The sequence below is a fragment of the Phocoena phocoena genome, chromosome 10 (assembly GCF_963924675.1).
Source record: "Phocoena phocoena chromosome 10, mPhoPho1.1, whole genome shotgun sequence".
In the NCBI taxonomy this organism is placed as follows: Eukaryota; Metazoa; Chordata; class Mammalia; order Artiodactyla; family Phocoenidae; genus Phocoena; species Phocoena phocoena.
Window position 1 is genome coordinate 105099059 of NC_089228.1, and position 22463 is coordinate 105121521.

Below are 22463 nucleotides of genomic sequence, written 5' to 3' on the forward strand. Positions count from 1 at the left end.
AGATGCAGGTGTCTCGTCCCACAGAGAGCCTCCTGTGGCATGGCCCTGTCCTGTTCCCCCAAAGCGCGCACGGGCGAGGCCCTCTGCTCTTCTTGTGGTGCTTCCTTCAGATGCTGGAGTCGCATTTGACACCTCACATTGTGACTACTTTAATGTTGGTTTGCTTCTTTTCTCGACTAAGTTCTTTTCAAATATTTCTATATGAAATGTTTTATCCCTACAGAGGAATAGCTCTTGTGTAGATGTGAATTAGAAGAAATTGCAGCTGAAGAAATGCAGTGTCGTGATCAGGACCCTCGGTGCACATTTGCATCACCTCCCTCCCCTTGTAGAGTCACTTCTGCATTTTGTGGTTCCTGATTAACACGTTGTTCACTGTTACCTGTTTCTGAGTTTTAAATAGCATCAGTGGGATCACAGGCGTGCATTTTTCTGTGACTCCTCTTTCTACTCAGTACTGTTTTTGAGGTTTATCCATGTTGCTGCATGTAGGTTATGCTAATTTGTAAAATAAGTTAGAGTGTCTCCTTTTTTCTCCTTCTGAGAGTTTATATAGAGTTGGAATTACAGTATTCGTTATCTGAATACTTAGAAGAATTCTGGTAAAACTTTCTGGGGCTGTATTTTCTTTGTGAGACAGTTTTTAATGACTGGTTCATTTTCTTTAATGGTTAAAGAACCATTCAGGCTTTCCGTTTCCTCTTGTTAATTTGGGTCATCTGTGTTTTTCTTGGACTTTGTCCATTTTGCCTGAATTTTCAGATGTATTGGCATAAAATCGTTTTATAATAGTTCCATATTCTTGCAGTCTCAACTGCATCTACAGTTATGACCCCCTTTTATACTTAATGTTGCATGCTTAATATTTTAGTCTTGTTCTCGATCAGCTTTGCCAGAACCTCTTCAAGAGCCAACCTCTGTCTTCACTGACCCCTCTTCGCATCCTTGTTTTCTGAGGCAGGAACTTGGGTGCTGAGCTTAATTGTTTTGTCTACACAGCTCACTGATTCCAAACCTGTCTCCTTTTTCATGTGAACACTTAAGGCTATGAATTTCCCTCTCTCTAGTGGTGTGCCGCATGCTAACACGTGGTGTTCTGATTGTTCAGTTTGCATTTTCCAATTTTAATTGTGTGTTTTCCTTTGACACATCAGTATGTAGAGGTGTGATTTTAAATTTCCAAATTGAGGGAGCAGCTAGTTTCCATATTGGGAGTTAGTTTTTTCTTTGTTAGAGATTTCTGACTTAAGTGTTCTGATGTCAGAATATCATGTTTTTAACTTTGTTGAAACTTGCTTTGCAGATGATACGTGGTGAGTCTTCTTAAATATTCTACCTTGCTTGAAAAGATTGTCCTTCAGTTTTGAATACCAGGTTCCGTTTGCGTCTGTTAGACCCAAAGTGTGAGTTGTTCATATCTGTTCCTTTTGTTTGTTTGTGTGGTCTTTAGTCTGTCCATTACTGAGAAAGACGTAGTACAGTCTCTCTTTGGCTACTTTTACTTTTTAGATATTTTCTTCACCTCTAGCATTCTGTAGTTCAACTATGATGTGTCTCTTGGTATGATTTTTTTTTTTTTTTTTTTTTTTTGCCTTTTTGCCTTGACTCTGATTGATACTTTTAAGCAGTCCTGGAAAATTCTCAGCCATTACCTCGTCAAAAATTCTCCCCCTGGGCTTCCCTGGTGGCGCAGTGGTTGAGAGTCCGCCTGCCGATGCAGGGGACATGGGTTCGTGCCCCGGTCCGGGAAGATCCCACATGGCGTGGAGTGGCTGGGCTGAGCCTGCGCGTCTGGAGCCTGTGCTCCGCAATGGGAGAGACCACAACAGTCAGAGGCCCGCATACCGCAAAAAAAAAAAAAAAATTCTCCCCTGTTCACTCTTTTCTCCCTTCAAGAATTCCTGTTGGATCATATCAGACCTTATATTCTCCATGTCTCTTACCTTCTTCTTTCATGTTTTTTCCCTCATCTTTAAATACTCTGTAATGGTTAGGAATATTTCTTCAGATCTCTCTTCTCATCCACTGCTGCTTCTTTTATGTCTAATCTTGCTGAAATTTGCTGTCTGTTGACATTTTATTAAAGTTGTTTCTCATTCCCAGAAACTATTTTTGGTTTTTGTTACTAAGTCAGGGAAAACGATTAACTTACTCTGGAATAGTACACTTTGAAACATTATACCAGTGTAGGAGATGGTGGCGGTAAAGTGCTTTCCAGTGGCCCTCAGATGGTTCTGCGTAGGTGGCCAAGTCAGCTGCAGGCTATAGTCAAGTAAATGGAGAGGGATTTTTGCAGTCAGGTGAAGCCTGATTAATGGGATGTGAGCTGGTTAACTTGATTATAAAAAATTCACAGAAAACGAACAGTTGGGGAATATATAGATCATAATCAGTCACAGGTTAGAACCACGGCAGAAGGAAGATGAGGGGAAGTGGCTCCCGACAGCAAGTCCTAGGTGGTCCTTCTGTGTCAGAGTGACAGGATGTCCTGCTTTATCACAGCTTGCTCTTTTGTTTTAACAGTGCCACCTCTAATAGAGATTAAAGGTTTATTTTTTAAAAATTAACTATTTACTTGGCATTTATTTGGTCCACATTTGACAAGTTATGGTTCAGTAACATGAAGGAATGTCAGTTCACTGTCCAGCCATCTGTTTGTAAAGAATTAAAAATACATTAATTTGACTGAAACTAGTAATTCAGATTCACTTGCATAGAGATTCTGATTATAGTTTGATGAGTTTATTTCTGTAGAGCTGACTCAGTTAAATGCACTCTTTCTGTCATCTTTGAAATGAAAGTAACAGGGCTTTTTTCCTGCTGTTTTTGTCTTTCTCAGAAACTTATTTTTTTTAGAAGTATTCCTTCCAAAAAGTTTTTAAAATAGTAAACCAGAAAATTTAAGTTGGAAACATTAAATCACAACAATGAGATGATTTTACGTTTCGTTAACTATTTTGAGTGAGCTACAGACCCTTGTGTAGACACCGGGGAAGCAGGGCATCCGCCATCTGCGTTTTGTTCCTGGACGTGCCCCCCGTGACCACGTGTGACATCAGAGCACCTTGACCTGCACGTTGCCGCCGAAGAGAGAGCTGGTAGATCATCACAAGCCTCTAAAATGCTGCCTCCTAACACGCTCTGTATTTCTCCATGTTATTACTGGTTGTTGAACTACAGTTGACCTTGAACTACTTATGCACTGGGGTTAGGGTGCCGACCCTCCACCAGTCGTGTAACTTAGAGTCAGCCCTCCGTATCCACCCTCCCTGTCTGCGGGTTCATACGGTACGGTAGTATTTACTACCGAGAAAAATCCACATATCCGTGGACCTGCACAGCTCAAACCTGTGTGAGAACACCTATTTCTAATTACGTAACTGTTGAATTAGCACCCTTTTTTCCCCTTTTCCATTAGAGACAGCTGGCCTGGAAGCCGTCCGGCCCCACCTTCCCTGAGAAGCTTTTCAGCCCCTTAGCAGTGCCCTGGTCACTCTTGCTCCCTCTGCTTCCTTATCAGCCACATTCCGTGAACATTGTCTTTTGTATGTTTTCTTGTCTGTCTGCCCTACTGGACTGTGGTTTCCTTCCTAACAGAGTTTTTTTTCATGTAACTTTCATCCATCACTCTCAGGTGGTGGGTTCGTGATAGACAGACCCCATCCTTGCATAATAGGGTCAGGTGAACTCAGCTGACGTCTGTGCTTCTCAGATGGTACGAACAGGGCATTTGAAAAATGATAATCATAGCTGCTAGCATTTATTATGTATTTTAGATGTGCTACACAAGGCTCATAAATTATCATTTCTAATCCTCACAAAAAAATTTATGAGGTGAGTATCGTTGATTCTCATTGTTTCATTTGTCTGGTACCTATCTGTGCATACGTTCATTTTCAACCTTTTTTCTTAAATTGAGATATACCTTATATACAGTAAAACATATAAATCTTAAGTGTATCAGATTGGTGACTTTTTGCACAGTACCCACCACCCAGATCAAAATATAAAATGTTCTCCTTGTGCCAAGTCCCATGCAGTGGGACACCTGCATGGGCCACCCCTCTTACCACTATCTGACTTCTGTCTGCACAGGTTAGTTTCACCTTTTCTTGAACTTCATGTAAAGTGGAGCCATACAATTTGTAGTCTCCTGTGTCTGGCTGCTTTTGCTCAGACCTAATCATTTCTGAGATTCAGCCAAATTGTGTGTCTGTTACCGATCTATTTCTTTTATTGCAGGGTTTAGGTAACATATTTTGCTTACTCATTCTTGGTAATGGGCTTTGGGTTGTTTCCAGTTTTAGGTCTTTATGAATAAAGTTGCTGTGGGCACTGCTGTAAAAGTTTTTCTGTGGACATTTGTACTCTCTTATCTTACATATATACCTAGAAGTGGAATTGCTGGTCATGGAATAAGTTGATAGAACCTCTGAGTATTCCCAAGTGGGGATATCCTTTACACTCAGCCAGCAACGTGTGAGTGTCCGGGTGCCCCACTTGCTCACTACCACTTCACATTCTCTTTTATTTTAGCCCGTCTCCTGGCTTTTGTTGGCGTTCCCTGATAAACAGTGACGTTAAGCATCTTTCTTAGGCATTTAGCTGTTCATATTCAGGTACCGTCTTTAGAAGTGACTGTTCATTTCACTTGTTCATTTTTTAATTGGGTTGTTTACCTTTCTATTAGTGATGTTAGAAATCGGTGTATATCTTTGTCAGATATATATTCTTTGAGTAGAAATTTTAAATTTTGATGAGGTTTATCTACTTTTAAAAATGTTTAGTGTCTTTCATATCCTGTCAAAATCTTTACCTGCTCCAGTGTCCTGAATTTCTTTTTCCCAGAGGCTTTGTAGTTTTAACTGTTACCTTCAGGGAGATGATCTGTCTCTTACTGAGTATTACATTGTGTTCATTATTACTATAATTATACGTATACTATGATAGCTTTATAGTATGCATTGAAAGGACAGTTGTGCTCTTTTTTCCTGGTATCTTTTCATGCTGTATTGTATGGTCTACAACCTCTAGTACAGTCTAGTGCCAGCCCCGACCCTGCACTCCCCAGATTCTCACTCCTCCCATGTTGAGGGCTCGGCCCACCCCCTCTGCAAGTCCTTGGCCCCTGGGTGCTGGTGAGACCAGGCATGGGCGCACGGGGCTGACACTGACCCGCTCTTCCAGCAAGAACTAGTTCATGTGGGCTGACCTTGTGAAGATGGCCCCTGGTCTATACAGAGGACTAATTCTTATCTTGTTACACAGCTGCACTAGAGTGGTCTTTATTACTGAAAGTAAAATAAAAATCTTGCCTTTTTGTAAGAAGTTGGTAAAAACTGTTAAAATCTACTGAAGTATTTATTTACATTGTTTTACTTTGTTCTTCACCCTCAAGCAGACAGCTCATAATTACTCTTCTTTGTGTTTATAGGTTAGCATGGCCTCACTGAAAGAGTTGGACCAAAGACTCTTTGAAAACTACATTGAATTGAAGGCAGACCCCATCGTTGGCTCCTTAGAACCTGGAATTTACGCAGGCTACTTCGACTGGAAGGACTGCCTGCCCCCGACAGGTGGGTGGTTTGAAGTTACTGAAGTCTCCAGATGCATCCAGAGGGGTAAATATGGATTTCCTTTTCTCAGTACAGGCTGAAGATGCTTTTCTGTTTATTCCCTTTTTTTTTTTCATGTTTACTGAGGGGTTGATTTAAATTTTTATTAGCTTACCCACTTTTTGGTAGCTTGGGGTTATTAGTACTTAAAATGGTTAAAGATATTCTTAAATTCCAGAGAATAATTAATTACACCTCATAATGTGTGATCATCTCAGTAACGTACACTTGCTTCCTATGGTATTTCTTTACTGCATAGAAATAATAGACTGTGAGTGACAGTTTTATGCAATGACCTTGCAACCTTCATCAAAAAATTTACTTAAGCCATTTGGTCACTTCTATGGAAGACCCAATTACTGATGCCAAAAAGGTGAAAGATACAAGGAAAACCTATGGGAGTAAGATTATTATAATAATTTAGCAAAGAACATTAAACTGGAGAAGGATGACTTGTCAGTCATCCTTCCAGTATTATCGTTTTGACATCAAATGAAAGTCACTTAAATCACTTCATAATATATATTTTAGAACTATTGCTTGTTGAATGAAATAAACTTTTTGATTGATCAAATAGTTGTTTCTTTGTATGAAGTACTGTAGAATACATAAAGCCAAGCAACCTACTAACATCGTTATGTCAATGTAGCGTGATGTGGAAATGGTTCTGTTCATATTAGACATCGGTTCTTCGAGGCGAGTGTGGCTGTACCAGTGACCTGCTTGCAGGTTGTTACCTTCGTTCTTTCAACGAATTGTTGTGATCACCTGTCATTTCTGTTGTGTGATGCTTTTATTAGATGGTGATAACATTGTTTACTCTTGAATACCTTTGGTTTTTATTGCTATTTTTCATATTAGGGGTAACGATACAGTGATGCCAAAATTCTAAGCTAAGAGCCAGAATCATTAAATCAGTAATATTTTATGTGACTGCAGGTATTTAATTCCTGAAATCACCATCATTATAGACATACGAGCCTTCTGCTTACAGCTGACCGTAGTTGATCTTTTTCCTGTAATGCCGGGACTCGTGTGTACCCGTGTTTTTCTGTGTCCAGACTGGAGTACAGTTCACATCCCAAATATATCCTTTTACAGTTTAAGTCAGAGCCTGTCAGTAACTTGCTTAAAATTTTTGCGGCATCTTCCTGCTCACTCGCGGTAAAATCCACAGAGCAGGCAGCACTGAGTCCGGCACCCGCCCCCTGCGGCCCCTCCGGCCGCCTCCAGCACACTGGGCCTCTTGTGGCCCAGACTTCCCACATCCTCCCCCAGGTCCTTCCCTTTGCTTAGACGGTAATCCTCCCTCATGCGTACTTTTGTCCTCAGGCCTCTACTTAAATATCAGGACACCAGCCATCCACCCTGCAGAGGTGACACGGCCAGTGGAGAGTAGGCGTGGCATTTTAGATTAAACCTGTGGGAATTAACGTGTATTTTACGTGTAAGATAATTATCTACAAGGGAGAAGGCTGTACATGTGGTTCCAGCACCTGCCTTTATGTTGGTTGAGCTTCTTAAAGCCAAATCCGTGAGGTTGTGGGTAGTGGTCAGTTATCCAAGGTGGGTGATGAAATGCACCTTCTGTGTAAGCTGGGTTCCTGACTCCACGTGAACAGGCCTCTGGAACTTTTGATCTACCATCCTTTTCAAAACTCTTGGGCTAGATGACTGGGACTTTCAGTATCTTTGGACTTTAGGAAGGTAACAGTGCACATACCACATATTATGTTATATCCCCGGTAGAGATCCCTGCAGAGAAATAGGTGAATATTAGATTAGGAGTGATAACAAGATCCTTATCAGTTCAGGTGAGACATGCCACCACAAAAGTTTATCACGAATTTGCAAATTCACAAACAGAGGCTCTTGCCTCCCGGGTTCTACGTCTCCCTTGTCTAGACTCCAGCATGGTGCGTGGCGCCTGCTCGTGAAGATTTGTTCAGTAACTGGGGTCCCCTTGCAGCTCCCACGGAGCCATGCCCGTGTCCTCGCTGCCCGCCCCCCCCCCCCGCCTCACTCCCGGCGGGTCCGCGCCTGCTCTGCTCGGGGCCCCCTCCCACTCAAGTGCTTTCCCAGGAAGTTCCCCTGTGTGAGCAAGGTTGTTTTCGGGTCCTTTTAATCTCTCTTGTAACTCTTCAGTACATGAACGTAATAGATGTATTTCTGTATCTGTTTTTTATTTCCCTGTTTTGGAGAAATTTTTAAACAAAGATGTGAGGAGATTCCTTTCACATTCCCAGACTTCTCATCATTTAAGTTTTTTATAGAGCAGTGACTGAAAGGTTCAGAATTCCAAGGGTCAGATCGCAGAATGTTTTTCAATAAAATCTCTCCATTTTCTCCTCAAGGGAACAATACCCAGTAATCAGCTGTGCTCTGTGCTTGGCCCCTAGCCTCTGCAGACCAGCCTGGCTGTTGCTTCCCCTTGGGGGCCTCTCTCCTTCCCCCGAGACGTGTATGAATTACCTCACATGGGCCCTGCTGCACCAAGCTCTTGTGCAGTTAACCAATCCCCAGTTCACAGATGAAGGAGTCGTCATACAGCAGGCCCTGCACACGTGCACACACGTGTGCACACGCTTGCACATACGTAGGTACATATGCACACACATGCACATCCTAAATGTTTTAACTCCTTGCAAACAGTTTCAGTCATTTGCGTGCCTATAACACCTGTGCCTCGCCTATGATTATCACTTAGTACTTACTGCCATCTTCTAAATTTCAACTATCCTAAGACACAAATTACTTATGACCTCCTGAGGGTCGGGGAGGGGTGGCTAGGACATCAGGCACTGAACCCTAAGCTCTGGTCCCCCTAACTGTACTCACAGCCCCGTCACACTCCTCTTTACAGCCCAGCTTCAGAAAGTCGGCTGGGTGGTTCCTCAGAGATTCCATGTGAGGCCCCATGTCCTCTCGTGTCCTCCCGACATCTCCGGCACCCCTGCGACTCCACCTCTGTGCCATGACTGGGTCCGTGGACATGCTCGCTCTTGTGCTCCGTGACCGGAGTGCTCCCGGGCTGCTCCCTCTCCCTGGGAGAGATGGCCCTCCTGCGGGCCCTGCGGTCCCACTGCTGGTGGCCGGCCCTCAGTCTCCTTCCTCTGCCTAGCCTTGCACCCTGGCATCCCCGGGACGCTGGCTTCCTCTGGGCTTGCTAGTCTTTCCTCGGACTCTGCCCTTCCCACGCCTCCTCCAGGGGCTTCCCTGCCCCCCCGCTCCCCGGCCTGCTCTTGAGTCCTGCACGTGGGCGGTCACTGTGCCCCCGGCTCCTGTGCTGCGAGCTGAGGGTGGGAGTTCACAGGTTACAGCCTCAGTGACGTGCAGGTCATGCCTCAGTTTATCTTCTGAGTACTTGCTCTGTGGTTCACAGTGATTTTTCTCAGTTGTTTTTCCGATAGGAAAGTAAATCGTGATGTTCTCATTTCCATCACTTTTTAATAAATACAACACGGTGGGTGTTCGTATTTGTTTAACCGAAGTGAGCGTGTTAGCACTTGCTTCCTGTGGAAGCTTTGTGCATCCCTAGATCTTGAGCAATTGCATTTGAATTAAAACATGCATGTCAGGGATACCTGACACGTGAGCAGTTCCGTGCAGCATCGCTGTGCTCTTCAGGGACAGTTGAGGTGTGTCTGGCTCAATCCTTGTGAGGACGAGGGTGTGGGAAGGGCAGTGCCAGGCTCTTAGGGTCTTGGGTCCCACTGCCTCCAGGTGGGTGACTGACTCAGACTGTCCAGATCCTGCCTTGAAGGGACCTGGGGTCCTTTCTCTGCCACTTCCCATCTTCCCAGCCCTCGGCGTGAGTGATGATGGATACAAAATGATGTCATCATTATCGGGGCCACTTTTTATACAAAATTAAGCTTCTGCTGGCCTTGTGGCATTGAGGCCTGTGGCTGTCTTTCAGATAAACTTCCCGAGCAGACGCACACACCACTGCTTTGTCAGCCATTCATTTACCATTTCTCTGGTTCCAAAGCCTCTTAGAGATTGTTGGTTTTGGTTTCACTTTTATAAACTGTATTTAGTTCTGTTCTTGGTGTAGCTTTGACTTCGTGATCCCCAACTGAACTTCAGTCTCGCATAGTCATATAGTGATTTTTAGTTTCTTTAAAGATGACTGAAGTTTTGAGACCTCGTGTAAGGTGAACAGCCAAAATAGTTTGACTTCAGTCTTCCAAAATAATTTCAATTAACAACTTTAGTATTATCTTTAGAATTTTCATCTCCAAAATTTCATCCAAAACTGAATTTTACAAATCACCTAGGTAACCGATTGTTTATTGCAGTAGTTAGCAATAAATTTAGTTTCTGATACTGTTTGTGGTGATTTTTTTTTAAAATTCAGTTGATTAATTTCACAATTCAAGAAGAGATATTCGTTAAAGCTTTTTATTTATTTATTTATTTATTTAGCGGTACGCGGGCCTCTCACCGCTGTGGCCTCTCCCGTTGCGGAGCACAGGCTCCGGACGCGCAGGCTCAGCGGCCATGGCTCACGGGCCCAGCTGCTCCGCGGCATGTGGGATCTTCCCGGACCGGGGCACGAACCCATGTCCCCTGCATCGGCAGGCGGACTCCCAACCACTGCGCCACCAGGGAAGCCCCATAGCTATGCTTTTTTTTAACCTGACAGTTGGATATTTAAATTCTCACCTCTTTATTTGTATATGTGTCAGGAAAGATTATTCTGGTTAGTTCTGAGTCAATTAACTGACTGTGTCGTTATTCTTATCTGCAGTTATTAAGAGCTCTGAGTATTTGCATTTGATAGGTTTTAGCTAAATTGAGAATGGTCTTAGTCTTCATTTATGAATACACATGGAAGTTCATATCTTTAAAACATATTGAATAAGAAAAATAATCTTTCTTAAAATTTTCTCTTAAATATTGGTGTTCTGTCTAAAAGGCATTCAAGTTTACATATATTCCTAAAGATACTTAATAAATGAATTTAAAATTAACCATTTTTATAAAGGTAAAGTACTTAACTGATTTTTAACTCAAAAGGCCTTTTTATTAATTGTAGTCATTGACATTATCGGGAGGAGGGAAGACATTTATGTCATCGGTAATGTGAGTGAGTGGAGTGCCGGGTGTTGGCGTGGTCAGCCGACTACTCGTGTGGGATGCATGGAACCCGGAGCAGAATGATTTCCACATCAGTCATATGTCAGATCCAGTATTTGGAATACTGAGACTACTCAAAGTCTGTAAGAAAATATTCCTCTCGTGGACAGATAGAGAATTTGCTTTTCATTCACAAATTCAGCCAGTATTATCAAGTCTGTTAACATCCGAGGCGTTGTTCCTGCTTCCAAGGTTAGAAGGTGGTAGAGAAGCTGAGGGTGGTGCTGCGTGTGAGGTGAGATGGTGGCTCTGACCCGGGGGAGTTGGGATGCACCCGTGTCCCCCCTCAAGTCATGTGGCCTGCTCCCAGTGGCACCAAGGAGAGCAGGGCGGGACTCAGGAGGGACCAGCGCTGCTCCCCGCCCTGTGGGGGAGCCCTGGCACCAGCACCCCCAGGGCAGCTCCCGAGACCACGTCATAACCTTGGCGTCTGTACCTGTGGTGCGTGCTTCTGTGTTTGTTATGGGGTGGTTGGCGGTATGTGTGAGGGCAGGTGTTTTGGTGAAAAAGATGACACAGCATGAGGTGGCAAAAACACTAAAATAGATCCGTTGTTCTCTTGTGAGTTTTATATCCATTTATTTTTTTAAATTATATCATCTTGGAGCCCTTGAGGTTTTTTTTTTATCCTTTAAAGTTAAAATCCAGTGCATTATTGGGGGAGGAGGGAATGTGAAAAATAGCTTCTGTGCTGTTCATTGACCGTCTAATCATCTCATTTTTTTTAAGTTATCGTTTCTGCAGTTACCTAAAGAAAATATATTTCCACTGCCATGCGAAGAGTATCTTGATTGGTTATTGTATGTTTTCTTCCCCCCAACACTTTTCTCCTGATACTCTTGTGATTTTAATTGGATCCTTGTATTTCAGTGAGCTAATTGCACTTACCTCTAACTAATCGCACTTAGTTAGCATGAAGAACTCTGAGGTAGTGGCCAGGCTGCCTGCCATTTATCTCATCAAATCAGCACCTCCATTTAAACATTCATCTCAATAGTTGTTAAACTGTAACCACGCATAGGGAAAATCTTTTTCTGAAAGTTCTCGGGGAGTTTACTAAATGCTGGAACAGGGCTGTTGCGATCCTGCTTTCTGGATCCTCCTGATAGATGAGTCATTGTGTCCAGTATCAGGGAGGAGGGGAAAGAAGGGACTCTGGCCCCATCGCTACCTCCGCCTGCACAGAGGGAAAGAAAGAAAAACACCGTCTGAATCTTGGGGCCTGGGGAATCCCGATGAATAACAGTCTTCTTCTCTGTCCAAATTTCGAACCGACTGAAGAATAAGACGCAAGAGTCAGTAGGTGAGAAGGCCGGTGCCGGAGGGTCAGAGTGAGAGCCCAGACCCCTCGCCCAGCCCCTCCGAGAAGCAGCCCTTCTGCCTGCTCGCCACCTCCCACAGGCAGGGGTAGCAGTGAAGCAGGGGACAAACCCCCATGCGCTGCTGACCCTGCCAGAGGTGGACGAACGCTGTCCCTCCCTCTGGGAAGCCCCACTCAAACCAGAAGGGCAGGGAGACGCCGTTCTCCTTTAAAGCACCAGACGTGAACTTCCAGCAAGAGGTGGCTGGCTCTGGGTGCGCGGACAAGAGATAGGAGCTGATTTCAGCAAACAAAAAACTTGTTTTGTCCCATTAATAAACAAGGAAGCAGAATTACTTCAGAATCTAAATATTAATTCCTATTGCAAATAAAATACCGCAGCCAGCAGTTCAAGGGTCAGTTACAGAGACGGTCTGTAGAAAAGGAGGGGACTCAAAGACGTCTTTCCCTCTGCAGCCCACAGCCTGCCTCTGGTTTCGGGGGGGGGGGGCGCAGCCCTCAGGCCCTCGCTCCCTCCCATGCTCCCCTTCAGCCCCACCCCACTGTCTCCAGGCCCCCAGGCCACCTCCCCTCCATGCCTGCAGCCCTTGGTGGTACCCAGCACAGGGAGATCCTTCCCTGACAGACTTGGTCCATCAGTTGGTTGGTGAATGAGAAACACCTCGGCGGAAATTACTCAAGCAAGTAAAATACTAATTTACAGTTTAGTTTTTACCCTGGTAGGTATTTTCAACAGAATGTCGCATTGAATTGTCTCTTAATTCAGCTAATGTTAAAGAAGAGAGCTTTGGTTGAGTACATAAGAAAACGGTTACCAAAAATAACATGTGGACTACCCATTCAGAAATAATTAGAATATTATAAAATTTTATATCTATGTGTAAAATGAAAAAATCCTAACACCAAAGGTCTCTGAATGTCATTTCACCTTTCCAGAATTATTCTGAAGACTGAGGCTTGCAGAATTCTGAGGGCGCCTTTACGAGCATCACATTCTTGGTGCTGTTTGTTGGACACTCTAGAAATCTCTTCTCTTCTCGAATGTGGAACACAGGTGGTAACACCCAGTGACACGGCTGTCCTCTCGTGCCTGTCTTCCACAGGTTTCCTGCGCCCTGGTCATGGGGTACTTTGGCACACTATCGCATCTGCTTCTGATCGAAACAGATGCCAGTCGCGTGAACTCCACCTTTGAAGAGAGACATCCAAGTCAGTAGTCTTTCCCGGTACTGAACTTCTCAGAAGGAGTAGTTTTATCAATTCCTTGGACTGTTTTTCTTAATTTCATTTAAAACATACTGTCAGGTAGATATTAATAAACTTATATTTCATCTATTTATGAGAGAAAAGCAATGTTACATTTTTCAAAGGAGGATGGTCCTAGTCAGTCTTCTTTTTTTAAACACACTTTCATCATTTAACTTCACTTTTTTTCCCAGCCATTTTCTCCTTTTTTATAAGCAGTTTCATGCATCAGTGTCAGTGCTGTGAAACCGTTTATACAATGCTTCGGACATTTGCTTACAGTTTGTCTGCCAAGCATTTTTCAGTAAAGCTAAATGTTGGCTCTGATGGTATTCAGTGTGAAATGTATTCACCTTGAGAGGACCTGTGGCCCTATGTACGTTCTTCATTGCATGTTTTATCTGTTGAAGTATTTATTTTATTGTGTCTGAAACTGATAGCTGTTTGGCACCAGGGTAAACTAACGTGCTGTTTTGCAAAGGCCATTGTTTAAACTTATTTTGGACATTCCTAGGCATTTATCACAATAGAGCAGGGAAGCGCAGCTCCTGACCTCGTGGCAGCTTCAGCAGGGCCAGTCTTCTGCCCCCTCCTCCAGATGAAGGATCATTTCATCTACACACAGATCAGATAAGGGCTGATTTCTTTAAAAACATAACCTCAGTACCATTATCAGATCTGGAAACAAATAATAATTCATTAATTTTAGCAAATATCCAGTCAGTGTCCAGAATTCTCAGAAGAGCTTTATTTTAGATCGTTTGCTCGGATCAGGATTCTGTCAAGGTCTATGTGTCGCTTTTACTTGCTGTGTCTCTTAAGTTTTTTTCTTTTTTCTTTCTCTAGGGCCCCCTCTTCAGCTTATTTGTTGACTAAATCAGGTGGTTCTTATAGATATTCTCACTTTCTGGATTGTTCTTATTGTTTCCTTATGGTGTCATTTCACATGTTCCTCTGTCCCTTGTGTTTCCTATGAACTTGTGGTTAATAAAGAAGCTTTATCAGTTTCAGGTTCAATTTTGTTTTAATTTGTTTTCTGCCACCAGCAGGTCCATCACGTTTGATTGTCTCCATGTTTGTGATACTAAGATTGAAAACCGGATTCAAGTGTTACCAGCTTGCTCCACCCTTTAAAATTTTGTCATAAACTTGTCATCTAATGGTTTTAGCGCCATGGGTAATTGTTGCCGTGATCTGTTGTTTCCTTAGAGATGGCAAACTAATGATTGGTAGCTGGAGCACAAAATTAAAAAGTAAAAAATTTCACCAACTATTTAGTTACTCTGAAGTACAGTTCATGTAGGAGAGGCAGGATAAATGTTTGATTTTTCTCTTTATTTAGAGTTTTCAGAGTAAGTTGGTTCCCTTGTGTTTTTTTTTTATTAAAGGTGATGAACAAGGAGTTTTTTTAATTATCTTCATTAATTCATACCTTGAGCATATTTCATGAGTTTCAGTTCATTGTCATAGTCACTGTTTTTTAATAATCAAGCTGTTCCCTCTCTGGCTGGGAATGCCCCCCACCATGGGCCCCGGGTCTTCCCTGCTTTCTGTGGTCCAGTTGTCCCACCCAGTGTGTGCCTTCTCCTCCCAGACGTGGAACCAGCCATCGGATGGGAATGAAATGATATGAAATACAGAAAAACTTCCTCTCTCTCAACTTTCTTCTGCTCTTTCCACACTATGTCTCTGTCCTTCCTAGGGGCCCCCTGGCTTTTTTGTCATCCCTCTCACTCTCGTTAAGTCGCACCCAAAAGTCCGTTGCTTGTCCATGATTAGACAAGCACCACGTTGCCTGGCGGTCCTGTGTCCTGGCGGCCCCGTGTCCTGGCGGCCCCGTGTCCTGGCGGCCCCGTGTCCTGGCGGCCCCGTGTCCCAGTGGTGCCGCCGCTTCCCTTCAGGTCACGCCAGCTGGCCTGTTGCTTAACATCCCGTTCCTGCCCATCGGCTCGTGGCGGGCTGTGTCCCCTCTGGCTAGTGAGGCCTTAGGAAGGCTGCGTGGATGTTCTGTAATTACGAGTATATGTCCTATGGACAGTGTTAGGGATTTTTTTCCCTCACTTCACCTGATTTTGTCTAATTATGACCTAAGAGTCTTCTTCTAAAACTCGTTTACACACTTCACAACTGTGTGTGCTGTGGGAAACAGCAAAGTAATGGATACTCATATGTATCCTACCATTTTGGCATTGCTTTCTTCATCCCAGCTGTTTTATTCCCTGTGACCTTGGCTACCTTTGAGGTTAATGCTCACTCTGAACTTACAAGTGTTTGTCTTCAGACAGTTCTGTGTGAGGAGTTTTAAAGGGCGCTGGAGGCTCTGCCTTTGTTCTGGTCTCCGACTCGGGGCACGACCTGAGAGCCAGTGGAGGCCCGGTGCCCTGGCACAGTGAGCTGACAGCTGTGCCGGCCCCTCCGTTTGGCCACAGCCCAGCCAGCAAGCACACGGGCCCCACGCTGGGGACACTGACAGCTCGACCGACAGGGCATGGGGCCGTCATTTTCGTGAGTTTAGCCTAGATGTCGTAGCTTCGTTAGTCTCCACCCTGATTCCTCCTCAGAACCAAAGCCATGGCTCATATTCCCCTAGTTCTAGTAAAGAAGATGGCTGCAGAACACTGATTAACTTGAATGCCTCTGCTCTCGGCATTAGCTGCGGGTTTTAGTGGTGTACTGTAGTAGTCTCAGTGTTTGGATAGATGGGGTGCATTGGTAGCATAGTGAACAGACAACTTCAAATTGTTGCTTTAACCTGAAAATGGTGGCAAGTGTTCACTTTCCCAGTTACTTAAAACATTATTTATCACAATAGAAAGCTGAGGTTCATATGATTCCAGATGTTGTATTTCGACTTCTTAACAAAAAAGTGCTTTGATATATTAGTCAGTGGTTAACAGAATCTAAGGGATTCCTCCACCAGACAGACCCTCACGGCCTGGCCCAGGCCCTGTGTGCCGGGGAGCGTCACGGCCTGACCGTACCGCGCACCCAGAACCTGCCAGGCTTGCTCTTGTCCAAGAGAGGAGGATGCACACCTTTGGGCTCCGTGAGAAAACTAAACCATAGAGCAGCCTCGGGACGCTTCACTTCCTCTAGCCTGTCCAGCTGGGGCTAGAAATGACGTCCCTGTCTGTGTCTCTCCCAACACCAGGCAAAAACGTCCGTAACCATCTTCCCTTGATAACAAGCAGCAAAGGCCAACCACCGCTAACCACTTGGAGCGCAGCTTAACAACAGCCACTTTGATGGCTGTAATTCTGCACATTCCGGTGCGAAACTTGTGAGTGTGTGTTTTTAAAACAATAATGTCTCAAATGTTTCCTGGGAGTCCACAGTAGAAAGGAGACCCACAGGCCTGGAGGGGCTCAGAGACCTGCTTCCCTCCCCTGAAGCCGAGGACGCTTGGTTGACAAAACTGGGACTTGTCTCTCTGTCTCGTTTATCAGTGAGGGGACTAATCGGGCAAACCCCCCATCTCTCCACCGTGTAAACAGGCCAGTAGTGGGACGGTTTGAGGCTAGGTGTTAGGTGACGGGAGCAAGACATCAGCAAAGCAGTTCCTGTCCCTAGGAGCGAATGAAAGGTGATGCGAATAAAATCTTCACGTTGTGCAGGAAGTTTACTTGGGATGTGAGTTTTCTTTTGGATCAGTTTACTTCAATTTTCTGTTAATATCTCATACTAATAATCAAACTGTTTGAGTGACAGCCAAGGTAGATTCATGAACATGACATATTTGAAAACGCGTTTTTCATTTTTGCAGTTGCTGTCATTTCTGACTGCAGATGGTGTGACGGCCTCTGATTACGGTAGTAAGGACTTCAGGATGACACGTGGAACGCGTGTCGGTCTGAGCAGGTCTGTGCACTGAAGGAGTGTGATGATAGGCCTTAGGAAATCACAAAGACACCTTCAGAGGCTTCAGATGTGACGGAAGTCAAAGGAGTGAACACGCCTGCACTGCACGCTCGGGTTGTGTTAATGAAGGAGAAATTGGTGTATATTCTTGGACTTTTCTCTCTTTTTTTCCTCTGTGCTGTGGCTTTTTCATCTTATGCTAAGGAAAATAGGCGTGGAAACCCTTTCTTTAAACTAGAGCACGTGCTGCTTTGGGATACGTGGGCCACCGTCCAGCAAGACGGCACGTAAACTGCTGTGGACGGCGGGGTGTGTGGTGGCGCTCAGGGCCCTGCTCTCCTCTCCGCACGAGAAGACTGGCGGAGCCGCGGGGGCAACCAAGCCCCTTAGCAGGGACCCAGCCCCACCCCAGGGCGCTGTGGTGGGTGTTTCTGCAGACAGCAGCCTCCACTGCAGCTCTGCCTGAGGTAGCCGAAGGCTGGAAACGGCTCCAGAGCCCACCCGCCCGCCAGCCAGTGGGGTGGGTGCATGAGCGTGATGTCCTCGTCCAGTCAAGGTCTGTGTGGCAGGGAGACCCTCCCACACAAAACCAGGCCGTAACCTTGAGGGGAGCCACAAACTGTGCTCCTCCTGTGGAAGTTCATCCCTCTGCCTGTGTGAAAGCCAGCACCTTGCCCAGGGAAGGTGGAGGTCAGGTAGTGGCGAGCTGCCGGGTATGGGCGCGACAGGGGCGGGGCGCAGGAGGGCCTGCTGCATCTCCCTCGGGATGCTGGTTACCTGTGTGTGCGGGGCACGCACAGCATCACGTCGTACACAGGAGTTACATGCTTCCCCACGTGTGAGTTCTACTCACTTTGAGAAGAGGAGAAAACCCCTGTTGGCAGACTTAAAAACCTCGACGGCAGGACGTCGTGATTAGCAAGTATGGCCACTTGACACCTCTTCCAAACTCACATCTTTGTGCGGCGCTTTGTACTTTCTCAGCTCTGAAAGCCAGCTCAGACTCAGACCTTTAACTCGTTGATTTCAATTCAGAAATGCTTTTTGTGTGGTTAAATGTAAAGCTTAAAAAAATTGACTGATGCACTGTTCATCAGAGTCCCCTTTTCCTCACCAGGAGGGGTGGTCCTGCACTGCCCGCGGAGGACAGGCATGCCCTGTGGAGGCCGGGGCCCGAGGGCCGCGTGGTTTCTGCTCTCTCTGCCCTGTGCTGAGGGGGGCCTCTGAGAGCTGAGACGCCTGAGTGACCCACCTCCCCACAACCCCATTGGCCTAAGACAGTATTTTCCCTATTGGGCAGATTTTTTAAACTTGGAGAGTAAGAAAAGTCTGTGGCTTGTTCAGAGCAGTACAGCTGTGTCTTCAGCCCAGTTCTGTCTCCAGAGTCTAACTTTGTCTTCTGACTGGAGAGGTGCGGGGGGTGAGGAAATGGGTCAGACCAGAGGGGCAACAGTACCGTGTAACTTTGTATGTCCTACCGTTTGTAAATAGATTAGAAAGCGCTTTCCGCCTTCCTCTGTCTGAGGTGCGTCTTCCTGTCTCCCGAGCACGGCCCACCCACCCCAGCCTCCCAGGCTCCCCGGCTGCAGAGACCGGCAGAGGCTGGCAGGAGGCCGGGGCATGTCCGGCCTGCCTTTCCCTGGACCAGCAGTGGCTGATTCGGGATCATCTCAAAGCATGGCAGACTCGTGAGATTTATAGTCGTGAATGATAAAGATACTGGGAAGAATAAAGGGTTGCATTCATTTTAGGATAAGGAATCTGCACAAACCTGTTATCGGGCCCTAAGCAACGAATTCAGTAGAGTGGTAACAGCAGCTTTGGCAGTGAAGATGGAAGAGCAGCTAAGTAATTGTCAGTAAAATTTTCAAGAGAAAAAATTATGTGGATCTGAGATGTTGGAGTGAAGATTTTGCTCTGGGGTCAGAGAAGCAACATCCTGTCAACGAAGGGAGCCCCCTGTGGCTTTGCAGGTATCCCTGTGGGAGTCTGGGAGCCGGGCTCGCCCAGGGGTGGAAGCTGACGTCTCCTGACGTCTCCGGCCTCCCGGAGCAGGTGCAGACCAGGCCTGTGGGTCCCTCCCTCACAATTAGGCTTCTCCAAATGCTGACTTAAAAGACCCATTATTGTGTAAATGAAGACTAAAATCCAAGTTAACTCTTGGCTTTCATGTTTTTTTCTGCCTTCCACTTTCTTCCAACTCCACTGTTTTTGACTCCAAGGTCTTTTCTTTGGTTCAATGGCAGAAACTTACCCTAATTGGATTTCACTTCTCACACTGTGGGTGGAGCCCCTGTACTGAGACCAGGACTCGGTGCTCTGCTCCACCTTGATGGCTCCAGCATCAGAGGCGGGGCCGCTCGGGCCGAGCCGCCTGCAGTGGCCACGCGCGTGTCCATCCACGGCCACGGGCTAAGTAGTGGGGCCGCAGTCCTGAACCAAGCTGTCGGGCTCCAGAGCCATGTTCTTCGGCCTGGCTTCTCTCATAAGCATTTATTAAGTTTGATTCCACTGAAGTCATTCTTGGGGGGAAAAAAAATACTCCTAGAGATTTTGAAATTTGAAGCTATCAGTACCACAGACCTTTATGAAGTATTATATACAACTGTAACACCTCACAGTGTGAAACACATTTGCATATGTAGAATGAGTTCTACTTTCTTGTCACTTTCACTTTTCTAACTGAAGTTGCCTTCTAATGAAAACAATTTTTCTCTGCCAAAAGAAGAAATTGAAACAAAGGAATTTGATTTATGTTAAATCAAATTTTTATACCTTTAAGTCTAAAATTCAGTGTATCAGTGTTGAAACTGATATTTCATGCTAAATATATAAAGTGTTCTGTAATATTTTAGGTTAGTATAATTCATAGACTACATAATTCATGTAGTTTTACACATCAGACTTTAACTTTGAAGTGGGAGAGGTTGTGATTCCCTTACCCATATTGGACTCTTCAAAGCTCCTTGTCTCTGAAATTTATGAAGGCTAAACTCTTACGAATATAAATCCTTTTTTACAAATGGAAAAAATAAGCTATGAAATAATTTTACTGTTATTTTCACTGCTGGTGATATTTTGTTTTGTCTTCATAGGGAAAAGTTTTCTTATTCATATTTAAAAGCTAGGAGATAATTAAAGCAAAAAAAAAAAGGATTCTGAGAAAGGAAACAGAAAACTGTACAGGCCATGTCATTCGTTCATATACTACACGTGAAGGGTGTCCTTTCCACCCCAGGTATTCATTTAAAAATCCTCTACATTTCAGAAGACATTTATCAATTTAGAAAAGGTCATTAGAAAGCGCGAACTAAAACATAAAGACTTGGACCTAAAAGCCCGTTCTCTGTTCCAACAAAAGCTGATTTTGTTGCAGAATGTTCAGGCCTTTTTAGTCTGTCCAACAGTATTGATACCGTTCTGGTTGCCTTTTTTTTAATAGGCGGTAATCTCAATAATGTATTTTCACACTGTAATTGAATAGATAATTTACTTGAAAAAAAATACCCCAAAGTTCTTTCATGTAGTGTTTCAGTTTGACCAAAAAAATAGTACACTGTGGGATATTTATAGTATTTTTCAATCTATTTTTATCTGTAGACTAGGACTGGTAGCTGATTTAGGGCATAAGGGTTAAAAACAGGAAATGTGGTTTATAAAGTAGGTAGTATCTCCAGAGTTTCCAGAGTTAGATTGCTTTTATTACTGACACGATGTGTTTCAAAACAACATGAGGCAGGGCACCTAGAGACCAGTCTGTGTTTGGAGGATGTGACAGGAAATGCTTCAGAGGAAAGCTTGTGTTCCTGGTACAGGTCAGGGGGGTACCGGTGTTTTCTGTACATGCACTGTCTCTCTGTCCAGCTCTTTCTCAGGTACTCTTTATACAGTCAGATTGAGTATAAGTCTTGTGCAACACAGTAAATTTCCTTTGACCTTTGCATTTCGCTTGAATTTTTCTTCTAGTGTTTTAATGGAAAGTTTTGTCATCATCAGAGTTGAGGAGCATGTATTATGGTTATTATTAATTATAGTAATTAGAGAATCCAAGTTAAGAAAGTAAAAAGGCATGAAGATGCAGGAGTTTAATCTTGAATAGCCTTTTCAATGACAGGTTGACAGAACCAGTCAAAACCCAAAACCTTTGACTCAGCAGTTCCACTTCTACAAGGTGTCTTAAGTCAGTTATTCTACGAGAATACAAGGTCTGATATGGTTATGTCGTTATTTATGATGGTCAATACTGAAAGGCAACAGGACTGTCGAGTAGTAGGAGAGTAAGTTATGAATAAATAAAGTGAAAAATAAAACAAATAAATCAGATAAATAAGAAGATAAATACCTTATGGCAGATCTGTGCTGTAGAATACCAGGCAGCCATTGAAAACTGTAAGGTCAGTGTGTGCACACTGGCATGGAAGAGTGTGTGTGGTACATCATGGAAGGAAGCAAGTAAGTTTCAAGAAAAGAATGTGTACGGTAATCTCATTTTTTAGGGAAAAAATTTATATTCGTTGGAAAACATCTGGAAGAATACACACCAAACTAGGGAGAAGGATAAAGGGAAAGCTTATTGGACTTGTATTTGTTATTAGGAAACTTACGCTTCTGTATCTTAATTCCTTACAATGAGCAATTAATTTTTTCAAATTAAATTAAGAATGTAGGCTTGATAATTCAAAATTGTTCACTGTTCTGTTCTTTTAATGTGGCCATTCTCTAGAGAGGTCTGCCTAGTGGTTTGCCAAACTTATAAGAAGACTCAAATCTGCCTGTGTAACACTTTTTAATTGAATGAGCATTTTCCCATACTTCAAGGAAAACCTGAAGTTTCAGTGAATTAACTGGTTTTCCAGCCAGGGTTTAAATCCACGTCATTCCGTGCCCCCGTGTGCATCACCTGTTACAGGCTGTAGCTGGGACTGGCACATAGGAGCGCTGCTTCCTTTCCACCTGTAGGGGAGCATTTCTCCACAAACAGTGCTGAGGGTTCTCATCAGACAGAAGCCCTCTGTTCTATTGCTGCCAAATAGTTTTGTTTCAGGCACTTGCTTTCTTGGGGGCTATTTCAGAGATGAAGTGAGGCTCTCTCCTGTGGAAGGTGGCCGTGTTTTCCAATCTGGGTGTGTCCCCAGTGGTGTGTAAGCCCTGTGAGGGGGGGGGGGCCTTTGTGTTTTGTGGGTTTGTTCTTGAGGTCACTCCGTGTCCCCAGCACATGGAATAGAGTCTGGCATGTAATATTAATAGGCACTCAATAAAAATTTTACTAGTTATTCCAAAAT

The 22463-nt window shown here is 44.4% G+C and overlaps 1 protein-coding gene across 1 annotated transcript in view; it reads left to right on the forward strand.

The window, feature by feature from the left end:
• EXOC2 (exocyst complex component 2) overlaps window positions 1-22463 on the forward strand; it is a 124326-nt gene that overhangs the window by 85242 nt on the left and 16621 nt on the right. The window contains exon 22 of the mRNA XM_065884586.1: window positions 5435-5576. Within this exon, the coding sequence (XP_065740658.1) occupies window positions 5435-5576 (142 nt within the window). The remainder of the gene's footprint in view (window positions 1-5434; window positions 5577-22463) is intronic.